The 14885-nt window shown below is 40.1% G+C and overlaps 1 protein-coding gene across 1 annotated transcript in view; it reads left to right on the top strand.

Annotated features, from left to right (window-relative positions):
* The window catches only part of ipo9.S (importin 9 S homeolog), a 42315-nt gene extending 27800 nt beyond the window's left edge, over positions 1-14515 (top strand). Inside the window, exons 17-24 of the mRNA XM_018249403.2 lie at positions 66-194; positions 2995-3270; positions 5936-6102; positions 6314-6447; positions 9712-9840; positions 11690-11782; positions 12975-13051; positions 13143-14515. Coding sequence (XP_018104892.1) covers positions 66-194; positions 2995-3270; positions 5936-6102; positions 6314-6447; positions 9712-9840; positions 11690-11782; positions 12975-13051; positions 13143-13253 — 1116 coding nt within the window. The 3' untranslated portion in view covers positions 13254-14515. The remainder of the gene's footprint in view (positions 1-65; positions 195-2994; positions 3271-5935; positions 6103-6313; positions 6448-9711; positions 9841-11689; positions 11783-12974; positions 13052-13142) is intronic.
* Positions 14516-14885: the final 370 nt, after the last annotated feature.

The following is a 14885-nucleotide window of genomic DNA, read 5'->3' as shown; positions in this document are numbered from 1 at the left end:
ACTTATTCAAATAGATTTTAACTTGTAAACACATTTTATGTATTTTCTGTGCTTTGAAAATCTAGACTGCTATTGATATTTTAACTACAGTGGTCAGGAACACTAAACCACCACTTTCTGAGCTGCTAATCTGTCAAGCATTTCCTGCTGTGGCCCAGTGCACCCTTCGTGCAGATGATAATACAATCATGCAGGTAAGCTCTTCATGATATTGTAAAGGCAGTTTTTATTGATTTATAAAAAGTTTTGATTCTACATTAAAGAATGTTATGTGTACATTAAAGGACATATAAACCCCCCACACACAAATGTAATCACTGAATAGCCTCTTTGAAATCTCTATATAACTTCAACTTGTTCAGAGGTTAATAGTGAGGCTGCAGCATCTCCTTAATCACTTAGAAATCCTTCTCCATCTCTTAGCCATTCAGTCCCCTCCCTGGAATTTCCTTTGGTTGTTGGCACATGATCATGCTCAGCTCTTCTCAAATCAGATTAATAAACACACCCTCCAGTCGAGCAGCCAGTGACAAAATGGCATTGCTGGTTCACATAGAAACTCTGCTCTAGCTGTCTGCTCCTATTTTTAAATATACTTGCCCTTTTGTCAAAAATTGGAATGTTATGTTGCATTGTCTGCCAGTATGATGGGAATCCCAGGACATAAGTCCACCCTCAGTTACACCTGGAGGAGTACTGTAAGGCTATTGTGGTGATGAAACAAGGTATGGTATTTCTGGGTACAAGGCTAAAACTAGGCTTTCAAAATATATATATTTAGAATGAGAGGTACCCAGGAGTACTGTCTGATGAGAGAAGTTAATCTAAACCAATAAAATACGACTGTGAACAAACGGCTATTACGAGCATCTAAATGTCGGAAGCTCAATGTGGGGCTCAATTAAAAATGACACCTGAGAGCCGAGACAAAAATGGGCAACTTGGAGAGTTTGAGTGATTCCTACGATGTATTATCTTGCGTTAAAAGAAGGTGTTCCAGCCTGTCTTAATTATTGCAGATGAAAAAATAATCATATAGTATAAAATAATCTTTATAAATACATTCATGCAGTAATAGACTCCATAGTATATTGGGTGGGAAGCCTTTTAGGGGGAAATCATAAGCACACTAATAAAGAACCCTAAAGAAGGGCAAGAACCCCCAATGTGATATAGCATACCCAAAGTAGGAAATGTTTATAGAAAAGCACCAGAAGTCAGGAACATGTCATATAATATATGTTAAATGATTAGTGTAATTATTGTAAAACACCAGTCCAATCATACGTGTATCCTAGTACTCCACTCACTGATACAATTGCTACTTCAATTCAAATACTATATTAGCAACCCAGTACCCTCAAACTTTGGTATTGAAATTATCAAACAAAATACAGCTAAATAAAGGTTTTTAGATCATTCTAACCCAAAAGGCATTATGTTCCTCCAAAGAGCCAGGGTCAGCATGATAATGAAGTTTGTAAGAGTTCATCATTTGAAAAGCATTCCCTTAGTCCAGTTTAATGCATTACTGTCTGTCAGATCCAACTCAACAGATTAGTACAGTCTTGAAAGAATAAGTACTATTAAAGGGCATGTAAAGGCAAAAAATAAAATCACATTTTTACTTTCTTCAAAGAAAAAGAAACCTATCTCCAATATACTTTAATGAATTTTTTTTATAAGAAACGTGACTGTATGCAGTGAAATTCTCCCTCCATTTACTGCTGTGGATAGGAATTATCAGATGGTCCCAAACTGCTCTGCAGGGAAACAATAATACTTAAAAACAGCAGGATGAGCCCCCGCCTTACTTCCCAGCCATGCAGAACTCAAGCAGCGACTGTGTGTAGAGATTTGTATTGGATTTTATTTTTTGCCCTTGCATCCCCTTTACTGTTTCCAACTTCAGCTGCAGGGACAGATCATGGAGCCAGATTTAAACAGATAAACTAGGATTCTCCTTGAAGGATTATTTTGCTGCAGCCACTGGTTCTGCAGGGTTGGAGAAATTTTGTATTAAACTATAAAATCCACATTAGATTACATGACAACACAGGAACCAGTGCAGTCTGCCTATTCTGATTATTAATCAGTCTTGCTCTATCGGCTTCTGGCAGATATTATTTGACTTGTGCTGTTTTGATAATTTATGACGATCCCTAAGCAGCGCAGACCACACTGAGCATGTGCACAAACTTGTTCTTGAAAAGATGTTTAAGAAAGTTACACGATGGTGCCCCCTTATGTTTAGTATACAAAATACAGCGTTTATAGCCTTATTCTATTTTAGATTTTACTTCCCATTTAAAGCAGAACGAAACCCTAAAAATGAATGTGGCTAAAAATGTCATATTCTATATACTGAACTTATTGCACCAGCCTAACGTTTCATCTTCTCAATAGCATCAATGATCTAGGACTTCAAACTTGTCACAGGAGGCACCATCTTGGAAAGTGTCTGTGACACTCACATGCCCAGTGGGCTCTGAGCAGCTGTTGAGAATCTAAGTTTAAGGGTTGTTGCAAATGATCAGAAAAGCAGAAAATAAGGTTTGCAGGTCATATAAGCTGATGCTACAGGGCTGATTCTTAAATTCTGTTACTAATTGCACTGGTTTCTCTGCTGCCATGTAGTAATTACTTATCAGCCTTATACTGTGACATTTATATTCTATATGTACTGTATATTTTGAGTCAGTCCCTAGTTCATTAACTGACAGCAGCACAGAGCATGTGCAGTGAATCAGCAGAAAAGAAGGTTGGGAGCTACTGGTGCATCTTTGGCAGAACAAAACGTCTCTGCTACAGGGCTATGGTTCCCTTGGGCTGCCCAAAACAAAATGTACAACATTTCTAGCCTACTTGTTTAGTTAGACTTTAGTTCTACTTTAAGATAGTCGTATCTAATTGCCACAGTACTGGACCATGCATTGTCAGCTGTTTTACCATACCTTTTTATCATCTTTGACCATATTATGTAACTCTGTGCAGAACGGTGGGGAGTGCCTTCGTGCCTATGTCTCAGTGGCTCTTGAGCAAGTTGCGCAGTGGCGTGATGAACAAGGACACACTGGGCTTTGGTATGTGATGCAGGTTGTCAGTCAGCTACTGGATCCTCGTACATCGGAATTTACAGCAGCTTTTGTTGGACGCCTTGTATCTACACTTATTTCCAAAGCTGGTCGCGAGTTGGGAGAAAATCTGGACCAGATCCTAAGAGCAATCCTTAGCAAGATGCAGCAGGCAGAGGCGCTCAGCGTTATGCAGGTACATCATGCATTTACCTGCATACATTCATGCATTTGACTAAAATATTGAAAATGGACAGAGCAATTTAAACTGTGTTACACTGGATATGTTTCCAAGTGTCTGACAGTTTTTTTTTTTTTAGTGGTGATAATTTGATGTGAGTGTTTGTGATTATTTTTACTGCGAATTGAGAAGAGGGATAAATTAAGAACCAAGTGTTCTAGAGAGAGAGAGAGAGAGAGAGAGAGAGAGAGAGAGACAAATCAAAATGGAGTGCTCGGGGTTGTAGAGTTTAAAATCAAACAAGAAGTGTGTTACCAAATAGAACTATTTAAACCTTAAAAGAAAGCGATGCCCCCCCCTAAACATTGTAAGTCTCTATAATATTGCATACAATTACAATATTGCATAAAATATAGATTGATAAGATTCTTTAATATGTCCATTAATATGATATAAATTGTCTGTTGCTTAAATATTCAATTTTGGGGTAAAATGTCCTTTAAACAGATTGTTCACCTTCCAACACTTTTTGTTCATTTGGGTTCAGATAGTTTACCAGAAATGAAGACTTTCCAGTAACTTTCTATTTGTGAACATTTGAAATGTACAATTTAAGTTTTGACTTGGGTGGGGGGGGTCACGGATTCTGTAAACCAGGGCTGTCCAACTGGTGGCCCCCCACATGAAAGTCTGCCTGCTATGTCTGCTGAACATGAGTAAACTATAACAGGTATCTCTACAGAGATTAACTGGCCCCTGCATTGTTTAAACCTTAAATTCAGGATGTAATCCCCTGCATTGTTTACACTTACACCCCTATTGTTCACACCCCTAAAGCCCTGTACTGTTCACATTTTAGACCCAGACTGAAACTGCCCACCTGTTCTCAAACTGCTGCAGGGACACCAGCACTGTGTCACTGTATGTAGTAAATCTTAGAGTGGCCTTCCCTATGCTCCCTGCCATACTATGCCTGCCCTATTCTCCTTGATATTTGTAGAAGGCAGAATAAACAGCTTTAAGGCAGTGATTTCAAACGGCAAGTTTTCATTTATTTTAGCAGTGTAAAACACTACATGTTTCGGGTCAAACCCTTTTTCAACTTTGACCCGAGACATGTAGTGTTTTACACTGCTAAAATAAATGAAAACTTGCAGTTTAAAATCACTGCATTAAAGCTGATTATTCCGTCTTCTACAAATATCCTGATTACTTGAGGGGTTACACCAGGGATCAGGAACCTTGGCTCTCCAGCTGTTAAGGAACTACAAGTCCCACAATGCAATAATGGAGCCTTTTAAAGGAGTCTAAAGGCAAATGCATTGTGGGACTTGTAGTTCCTTAACAGCTGGAGAGCCAAGGTTCCTGATCCCTGGGTTACACAGACTCCTGGAATTTTACGGCTGCACGAACCTTCTATTGGATACGTCTGAGCCAGCATCCTTTTTCTTGCCCTATTCTCCTTGTGTGTGCCATACTCTGCCCGCCCTATGCTCCTTGTGTGTGCCATACTCTGCCCGCCCTATGCTCCTTGTGTGTGCCATACTCTGCCTGCCCTATGCTCCCTGTGTGTGCCATACTCTGCCCGCCCTATGCTCCCTGTGTGTGCCATACTCTGCCTGCCCTATGCTCCCTGTGTGTGCCATACTCTGCCCGCCCTATGCTCCCTGTGTGTGCCATACTCTGCCCGCCCTATGCTCCCTGTGTGTGCCATACTCTGCCTGCCCTATGCTCCTTGTGTGTGCCATACTCTGCCCGCCCTATGCTCCCTGTGTGTGCCATACTCTGCCTGCCCTATGCTCCCTGTGTGTGCCATACTCTGCCTGCCCTATGCTCCTTGTGTGTGCCATACTCTGCCCGCCCTATGCTCCCTGTGTGTGCCATACTCTGCCTGCCCTATGCTCCTTGTGTGTTCCATACTCTGCCCGCCCTATGCTCCCTGTGTGTGCCATACTCTGCCTGCCCTATGCTCCCTGTGTGTGCCATAGTCTGCCTTTGTGTGTTAAGTGTATTAATCAATCTCTGCGTTTGTCCATGACAAACAGTAGGATTGGTACTGCACTAGCAAGGTATTCAATTTTTGTTTTAGCAATTAAACAACGTTGCATATATGTAATGTAACTATATAGTAACATCTATTTTCCTAACACTGCTAATTACTATGACAACTGGTTTAGTTGTTTCTAAATTGTTCCCCACCACACTTCTCTGGCTGCAGAAATTGGTTTCTGTATCCTACACCAGGTAAATAGTTGAAATGCTGCTGAATTTACCTATATGATTAGTCACAGCATTATATCCTTTGTGCGGTCCAGTGACAGGGTCAGACAGGGACAATGTTCCCTCTAGGATTTGCTCTTGTGCGCATGCACACACATTTTGAGGCCAGCACACACACAAATTGTGGTACGAGCAAAAAGTTTTGTCTGAAAACGCAATATTTTGTATTAATTCTGACCTGACCACACATTGCACACACAAGTTAATGTGCACAAATAGCCGAGAAGGTATTAGAGGGAACATTGGTCAGGGTTCCTGCTGATTTGTAGCTTATGTCCAAAGGAACGATATACGCAGGAAAATTCTTTTTTTAGGATTTATTTGTCTGATGTTTTTGATGTTTAGATTTGAATATGCAATAACAACCTAAAGCTAGCTTTTATCTCCCCCCCCCCCCCAGTCTTTGATTATGGTCTTCGCACACCTTGTACACTCCCAGCTAGAGCCTCTGCTTGAGTTTCTATGCAGTCTTCCTGGCCCAACTGGAAAACCAGCTCTTGAGTTTGTAATGTCTGAATGGATGAGTCGGCAGCATATGTTTTATGGGCAATATGAAGGCAAAGTCAGGTAAGGATTGTTGAAGCCTATAAATATTAAGATGTTCAAATTGTATACTCATATTTTGTAATTGAAGTATATTCTACAATATGAATTAGTCATTAAGGAAAAATGACACTTTAATGAGTGAAATTAATACACCATCATATGATATCTGACCATAGAAGCAAAAATAACATGTAATATTTAATAATGCAGTCTTCTCTACTGCACTTATCAGCTCTGTGGCTCTGTGTAAGATCCTCCAGTATGGAATAACTGTTGATGACAAGAGGCTACAAGACATAAAAGTCAAAGGAGATGAAATATTCAACATGGAGGAGGGAATACGCACAAGGTCAAAGACTTCCAGAAGTAAGTATAAACTACTTATGTAAGAAGTAAGGTCATAAACGTAATGTTGGATAGCAGTGCTGGGCTAAGTTTTAACTGTGCTCAAGGCTGGCTTACAATCATCCTACCCCTTGCATCCATGCCACCACTGCTGATTGTTGGCAAACTACCTTCTGTGCTGCACCCCCACTGGTCACTGATTAACGTCCCTTGGGCCAGTGACTTAGTGCCCTCCCTAAGTTGCACTCTCCCTAATCGCCCCTTTACCTCTCATTGAATAGGAAACTGCTAAAAGTGAACTTTTTAACCAAGGCAAAAGGAGGTAGAAGGGGTAATGAGTTTGGTTATTCTTCGGGGTTATTTATTAAAGTCCGAATGCCCAAAACTTTTTTTTTTTTTTTTTTTTTACTATAAAATCAGAATATTTATTGGAAAAAAAATTGAATTTTTCATTTATCAATGGTCTGGTTCTCCCCTTTATATGGAATCAAAAAGTACCAAGAATTGCTTGGGAGAAGCTGACAGCTGATAAAGAAGATGGAGGCCTAGCCCTGCCCAACCTCCAATTATATGAATTATCATCCCAAATTTATTATTTGCATTGTTGGCATTGTATGAATCAGGGTGAAACCACCATGCCATTGCAAGCCAATATAGCAGGGTACTTAAAAAGCCTAAAGAACCTACCCTACTGCAAACTTTCAGATATGGGCAATTTACCATCCTCCATCACTACACCCCACAGAGCCTGGTGTCAAGGCTTGAAACAGCTTAAAAAAGATCCCATATGCCTAACTCCTTCACTGCCACAGTGGGCTAATGCCAATCTTCCAGACTTTCAAAACCTAGAGGATTTCCTCTATTGGCCACAGATGGGAATCAAATACCTTGGAGACCTTTTAATAAACAGCACATTCCTATCATACCCGGAGCTCAAAGCCAAATGTGCTCCAGCCAGCCTACCCCTGTTCAGATACTTTCAAATTCGTCATTTGTTCAGGGCACAGTTTGGAACACACTCCCCAGTCACGACCACCTTGGCACTGGAAGATTCCTTATCTGTAGTACAGCCCGCAAAACAAATGTCCGGACTTTATCACAATTTATTAGCAAGTATCCCCCCTCCATTCCGTACTGCTCAAAATAGATGGCAGTTGCAGATACCAGAGCTCACACAGTAAGACTGGGACAAAGCTACTGAGACAATATATACTAGTTTAATATCAGTGAGAGACAAACTGATTCAGTACAAAGTATTCCATCAACTATACAATCCCATTAAAACTTAAGGCTATGGGCAAGAGAGACAATGACAATTGCCCCAGATGTAGAACACCAGCGGCAAACTTCTTACACATGACTTGGGCCTGCCCAGTAATAAACACATATTGGTCTCCGCTAATGGCCGCACTAGCAAATACCCTTGACTTTCCACAGGTGAATTCTCCACAGGTGTGTCTACTGGGTATAGATAAACCACACCTCTCACCCTTTCCATGAAGCTTCCTGCCCTGGTGGTGCAGATCTCTCTAGACTGTCGGCACTCGTCAGTACAATGTAGAAGATTTAAGAGAATAGCACGACACCATGTATGTTGCAGATGGGGAGCTTACCCCTTTTATTTTAAGTGACCACCTGTGCATCAACGTTTCGGGGGGGGGGGGATTAACGTCATCCTGACGAAGGGAGGGATGCACAGGTGAAACGTTGATGCACAGGTGGTCACTTTAAATAAAAGGGGTAAGCTCCCCACCTGCAACATACATGGTGTCCTGCTATTCTCTTAAATCTTCTACATTGTACTGGGGATAGTGGACCATTTAGTGCCTACTGCCCATGCAAAACTAAGGTTTAGAGCGTTGTTATATTATGCTAAGTAATGTATTATTATGCATTGGATTGGACCCACCCCTCCTACAGGGGACCCCTGGATAAAACTAGTTAACGAGGCTATACCCATGATTAAGCTCACATATGAAGCCAGAGGTACGGCCGAAAATTCGATATGGAGTCCCTGGTGGGAGTCAGGCCCTGGCATACAACCTAGGAATGACACAGCAAATGATTAGGTAATCCAGTCGTAAGAAAATATATTTTAAGTGTGGGTGACCTACAAGTGTGGGAGCAAAGATGAAACATAATGTAAAGCAGGCATGTCCAAAGTACGGCCCGTGGGCCAATCGCGGCCCGGCTTCAAATTTACACTGGCCCGGAACCCTGCTCCCTGCCTTTCCTGCCCCTAACCTCCCGCTCCGGCCCTGGCAAAACTAAGGTATGCGCAGAGGGGTTGCGGTAAGGTTACCACCTGTCCCATGGGGATCCACCCGTTTCCGTGTCTCAGTCCTCGTTGAAAAAGCCCCTTGGAAGCATCCCGGCCTCATAACTTTGTCCCCCCTGGCACACTGTAGCAGGCAACACCACATAGCCAATCGCATTGCAGCTGCTCAGCCTCGGCTCTCACAGATTTCTCCCTCCCAACGCACTTGTGTTCTGTGAGTAGAACTGTGTTTTACAAACTTTTATGGAGCCCCTGACTGAGCTGCTGTTCAAAGGACTGGAATCGATAATATGCCAGCTCTATATCTGCTACTGCTGCTGAGTTCCCATTCCACAGATTCTTAAAGGAGAGGAAGAGTGGGGAATTTTTTTTTTATGCAAACTACTAATTGTAAAGGGCTGTTTCAAGTGAGGCAAGAAGGAAAGTAGAATAGTACTGCTGAGTTACTTTGGCACTGCATATACACAACTTCATATATTTTGGATCCTGGAATGATCCTGATCGCAAGCTAGCTACCTCAGAAGGGATGCCGGTGTCAGGCTGAATGGTTGGCCCCCACACATTTTCACCTTACCAAATCTGGCCCTTTTTGCAAAGAGTTTTGAAACCCCTGATGTAAAGCAAATACAAAGACACGTGATTGTAATATGATTGTTTATTGTTTGTGAATGTTTAATGTTCTTGAAAACAAAGCTTTACCTTTAAAAAAAAAATAGATATAAAATATTGGAAGCAAACCAATCCTGTTGACTTTAGTTAAAGTTTAAAGTTATCTTTAGTTGACTTAAAGTATGGAGATCCAGATTTATAAAAAGACCCCTTATCTGGATACTCCCAGGTCCCGAGCATTCTGGCTGCCCCCCCCCCCAACAAGCTTTTTTTCAAAGTGGAAAATGAGCAAATGTTGCTTTACATTGATAGCTTGTTGCTAATTATTACATGTTTCTATTAGTATGATAGAGATGTGCCGAGTTTCACTCTATGTAACTATGAATTTTCACTTATAGATCCTGAATGTTGGACAACCATACCCCTGCTTGTGAAGATTTACAAATTAATTATTAATGAATTGTCTACTGTGATTGAGGCAAATGCTACTCGGAATACAGAAGAAGAGTGGATTCAGGGAAATGGTGGTATGTCTCCTAAATGAGGGTTTGCTCCATTTACCCTGTTTATGGTCATGACTCTTCTTGGCTATGCTTTTGTATAGCTGTTCAATTCCATGCAAGTTTGTCTTTTAGTATGATGTAGATGGTGGTTTTTTTGAGACCGTTTGCAGTTGGTCTTAATTTTTAAAACATTTTTGTAGGTTTTTGTTTATTTTAATTGTTTATCTTTCAGCAGCTTTAGATTTAAATTTTTGCAGCTATGTGATTGGTAGGGGGCATTTTAACCTGGCAGATGTTTCAATAAGAGATTATGCCTGAATAGAAAAGTAGTGAAAAGTAACAATACAATTATAGCCTCACAGAGGCTTTGAATAGAATATTCTATAACATACTAAAAACTAACTTTAAACCTGGACTACCCCTTTAAAATGTTCTATGCTTCTGCTCCTAGCAGCTGTGCCATTAAAGGGCCCTGCCACTTTAAAAGAGAAGGAAAGGCATTTTTACTTGGGAGGTGCCAAAAGTTAGGCACCCCAAGTGATCGTATCTACTTACCTGACACCTCGGGCTGGTGCCCCTACCAGGAGAAAACTGCATCGGCCTGGGGTTATTCCAGCAAGCTGTTGTCTTCCTACTGCTTCTTTCTTCAAATTTCCCTGGCAGACGCATGCGCAGTAGAAAATAGCTGGCTTTTCCATTAAAGTTCGACTTTTCGATCCACTGCGCATGTGCAACCGTGAGAAGGAAGCAGGAAGAGGATCGCTCCGTGGTGCTCGCTGGAATAAACATGGACTGTTGCAGTTTCTGCTAATAGGAGCACCGGCCTGGGGTTTCAGGTAAGTAAATAAAATAACTTGGGGGTGCCTAACTTTTGACATGCCTTTCCTTCTCCTTTAAGAAATAATTCCAAATTCTTTTCTATCATGTTAGTTGTGCAAAATAAACTTTACTTACACTATATTATTTACATTTTGTTTCCTTCAGTCTTGGCATTACACAATCACAGCAAGCAGGCGGGCAGGCACCATTTTGGCAATTTGCTAGTAAGACAAATTGTGTATCACCCCAAAATCTTTTGTATACACCAGAATGGGGAACCTAATGTCCATGTGCAGTGCCCTACACAATTATAGTACAATGCACGAACATGGAGAGCTCGACCCAATCCCAAGTAAAGCACTTGTTGTAGATGTAGGTGTGCATTCGAATTTCTTTGCTACACAATTATAGTGTGAGGAGGGAAAGAGGAATGTGAGAAGGGCAGTAACACCTAGGTAGTGCTGAATGGAAAGTGAAAGTTATTGATTGCCCAATATCTCCATGCCTCAGGCAGGTAATATTTGATTGCTCAGATTTTTAAGCACCTTTATAACAGGTATGGATGTTTTAATAAAAAAAGAATTTGAGTTCCATGTTTAATTTGCAAATTACTTTTATTATACAGCTTTTTTTATGTAGGTGACCGGTCCACTTTAATGGATGTCAGGGGTAGTGTAATGATGATTTCTGTTTGCAGGGTTCAAGCAGAATCTTATTTATTTTTTTTGTACTTTTATGCATTGTACAATGCTGAAGCTCCTTAACGGCGATTTACAAATAAAGTTATACATACATTTACTGAACTTTTCCCAACAGTCACTGTCAGTGAATTGGAAGGGTCTGTTGATGGGAGACAGGCTATTGGACCATAAAGATTCTCACTGAGAGGATCATGGTAATTTCAGCCTAAAATTTGCCTGTCAAGGAAGCTGAATGATTTATGAATTTGGAGACCTTCAGAGTTTAACTTGAGAACTTGTAAGAATATTCTTCCTTTGGAACTTTTGATATTATTTTCATTTTGAGTGTGACCTACATGTTTACTAATTGGCAGATGACGTTAATGATATGTGGGAAGATGACGATGAGGAAGATGAAGGTCTGGCAGGGCAACTGCTTTCTGATATCCTCTCCAGTAATAAATATGGTAATAAAGGCTACATTCTTTGATTTATATGCAAAAGCAAGATAACTAGCCTTTATCTTCAGGAGTGTGACCTAAATCTACAGTGTTTGATCACAGGCTGTCTTAAACTATGCAAATCAAACACCTTTGTGTTTTTTTATTTATGTTATTTATATAGCATAGACTGATACACCCTGCACTTAACATTATATTAGGGATGCACCGAATCCAGGATTCGGTTTGGGATTCGGCCTTTTTCATCAGGATTCGGCCGAATCCTTCTGCCGAACCGAATCTGAATTTGCATATGCAAATTAGTGGTGGGAAGGGAAATCGTATGACTTTTTGTCACAAAACAAGAAAGTAAAAATGTTTTCTCCTTCCCATCCCTAATTTGCATATGCAAATTAGGATTCAGTTCGGTATTCGGCCGAATCTTTTGCAAAGGATTTGGGGGTTCGGCCGAATCCAAAATGTCATGTAATGATTATACATCATTCCCATCAGTCCCTGTCCTAGTGGAGTTTAGAATTTGAGGTGCTTATCACATCTATACCCTATGATCGATGTTCTCAGGAGCCAATTACCCTGCCTGTATGTTTTAGGGGACTGAGTGGAAACCAGAATACCTGGAGTAAAACATTAGAAACCTCCGATAACTTTTTTTCATATAATACTGGAGCAGCCCTCTCCTGACAACTTCCTTGCCTACTTCATGGTCTGAAACTGACATAGTAATTTAGTAAGTAAGGTTGAAAAAAGACACACATTCATCAAGTTCAACCTTTTAACTTTTCTTAACCTGCCTAACTGCCAGTTGATCCAGAGGAAGGCAAAAAAACCCCATCTGAAGCCTCTCCAATTTGCCTCAGCGGGGGAAAAAAAATCCTTCCTTCCAAAATGGCAATCGGACTAGTCCCTGGATAATTGACCGGCAATTCAATATCCCGTTGGCCAGAAAAAATTTAAAAGCATAAATGTAAATTACAAAAGTGCTTAGAATAGCACCCATATCAACTTTACATTCACTTTTTTTAAAGGTTTACTTTAAAAACTACATAACACTGAGCTGAGCTCTGCCTCACTTCATACATCAGAAAGTGATTGAATTGCTACAGCTTTGTTTATATAGTGCATATTTATGATTTTGACCTTTAACATTTTAAAGCTGAACAGTATTCTAGTATATAGTATAATATATATTTTTCCTTAGATGATGATTATTATGAAGATGATGAAGAGGATGATCCTGATGTCCTGAAGGATCCTCTATATCAGATTGATTTACAGGTAAATATACACAATGAGCTGCTATGATGGCAAGTAAAATGGAACCACGTTTTGTTTTTCTTATGTGTTATGTATTGTTTCCTGCCCATAGACTTACCTGACAGATTTTCTGAGGCAGTTTGCACAGCAACCATGTTTTTCTGCATTCTCTGAACATCTCACTGACAATGAACGGCGAACCCTTCAGTCAATTGTTATCTGAATTCCCCAGCTATGGATTGATGCCCGGTGCCATCCCAATGATGATAAAAGGGCTGCCTGGCAATATCACATGGTCTTGTGACTGTCTTTCCTGAGACACCCTCCTGATGCTCGGAAGTGAATTTTGTCATGAGTTCGTCCTTAAAAGGCCTCACTTGGGAATCTTCTCACTCCATTATCATTCCCAGACACTTTGTGTTATGATTTGTAAGTGAATTAAGCGGCTGTAAAGTGGTGGCTGCAAAGCAAAGTTTCTCCAGATGCATTTCCCCCTCGGGAAGTGTTACAGATGCTGTAGTGTCAAAACAAAGATTATTCTCTTCAGATGAACCACATAATCACATCACCATTATTTTCAGCATACTTTGTGTCTGTGCACTCTAATACTTGTGGGATACCAGTGTTACCTTCCCTATTTCTTTAAATTAAAACCTAGTGCCTTGTGATAATGCAGGGTAAACACGTGATAAATTCTCTATTCCACAAAGACCAACGTGTGTGTATGGCACTGGTTTTCAAAAACCTAATTTTTGTCTGCTAAACCCCCCTAGAATAGTAATATTTCATGTCAACAACTAAGAAATTAACTGTACAAGTAGTACTGGTGCTCCTTCTGAAGACAGAATGCCATTTGGGAAGTTGCCACCAGCCTTTGGACTAAAATGTACGTGACCTCAACTTTGTAGACTACTTCTGTTGCTTGTTTCTAAGAATTAGATTATACATACTGAATTCTTCACATTTACCCATTTTGCACAAATCCTAAGGGGTTTGGGAACCATTCACGGCACATTTACACCCATATTCAGGTGTAAACTGATGTTTCCTTAGCTTTTTACAATCTGCAGTTTAGATACCAACAATTTTAGAACAGGTGGAGCTTTTAGCAACTGCTTTATTACAATAACGGAGACATTGCCATTTTTAACTAATCAGGTCAAATGTATAAATCAAGAACTGCTATATAAATGCAGAGGCCTTTGTAAAGTGCTAAAAATAGCTTAAAAAGCCTACAACATCAGTTTCACAGTAACATTATCTACAGGATGAAAAATACAGTGACTGTTATAAATTGCATTTCATAAGGTAAAGTCAATGCTTAAGACCACTGATTTTGTCAGTGGGAGATCATTATTGAGTTAGAGAATGCTGAGACTTGGCAGAATTGCTTTTACAAGGAAGCATTTGAAAACATTTAATGAGTGTTGATCATGTCCATGTTAACTGACATGATAACTGAGGTAAAATAAAAAACAAAGTTGATATGGGTTTTTTTTTCATTTTTATTTTATCCTAAAGTGTTCACTATAGTGTCCTCCCAGAAAAAAAAACAAAGGTCCAGGCAGGAAAATTTGGATTTGGGTGGGGATAATAAAAGGGGTTGTTCACCTTTCAGTTAACTTTTAGTATGATGTAGAGAGCAATATTCTGAGACAATTTGCAATTCGTTTTCATTTTTTTATTATCTGTGGTTTTTGCGTTATTTAGCTTTTTATTCAGCAGCTCTCCAGTTTGCAGCATCAGCAATCTGGTTGCTGGGGTCCAAATTACCCTATAACCATGCACTGATTTGAATGAGAATATGGAATATTAATAAAGGAACAGAAAGATGAGTAATAAAAAGTAACAAAAA

This window comes from Xenopus laevis, chromosome 2S, assembly GCF_017654675.1.
Source record: "Xenopus laevis strain J_2021 chromosome 2S, Xenopus_laevis_v10.1, whole genome shotgun sequence".
Taxonomy (NCBI): domain Eukaryota; kingdom Metazoa; phylum Chordata; class Amphibia; order Anura; family Pipidae; genus Xenopus; species Xenopus laevis.
The sequence above is the reverse complement of the archived record's forward strand: the minus strand, read 5'-3'. Positions and strand labels throughout refer to the sequence as shown.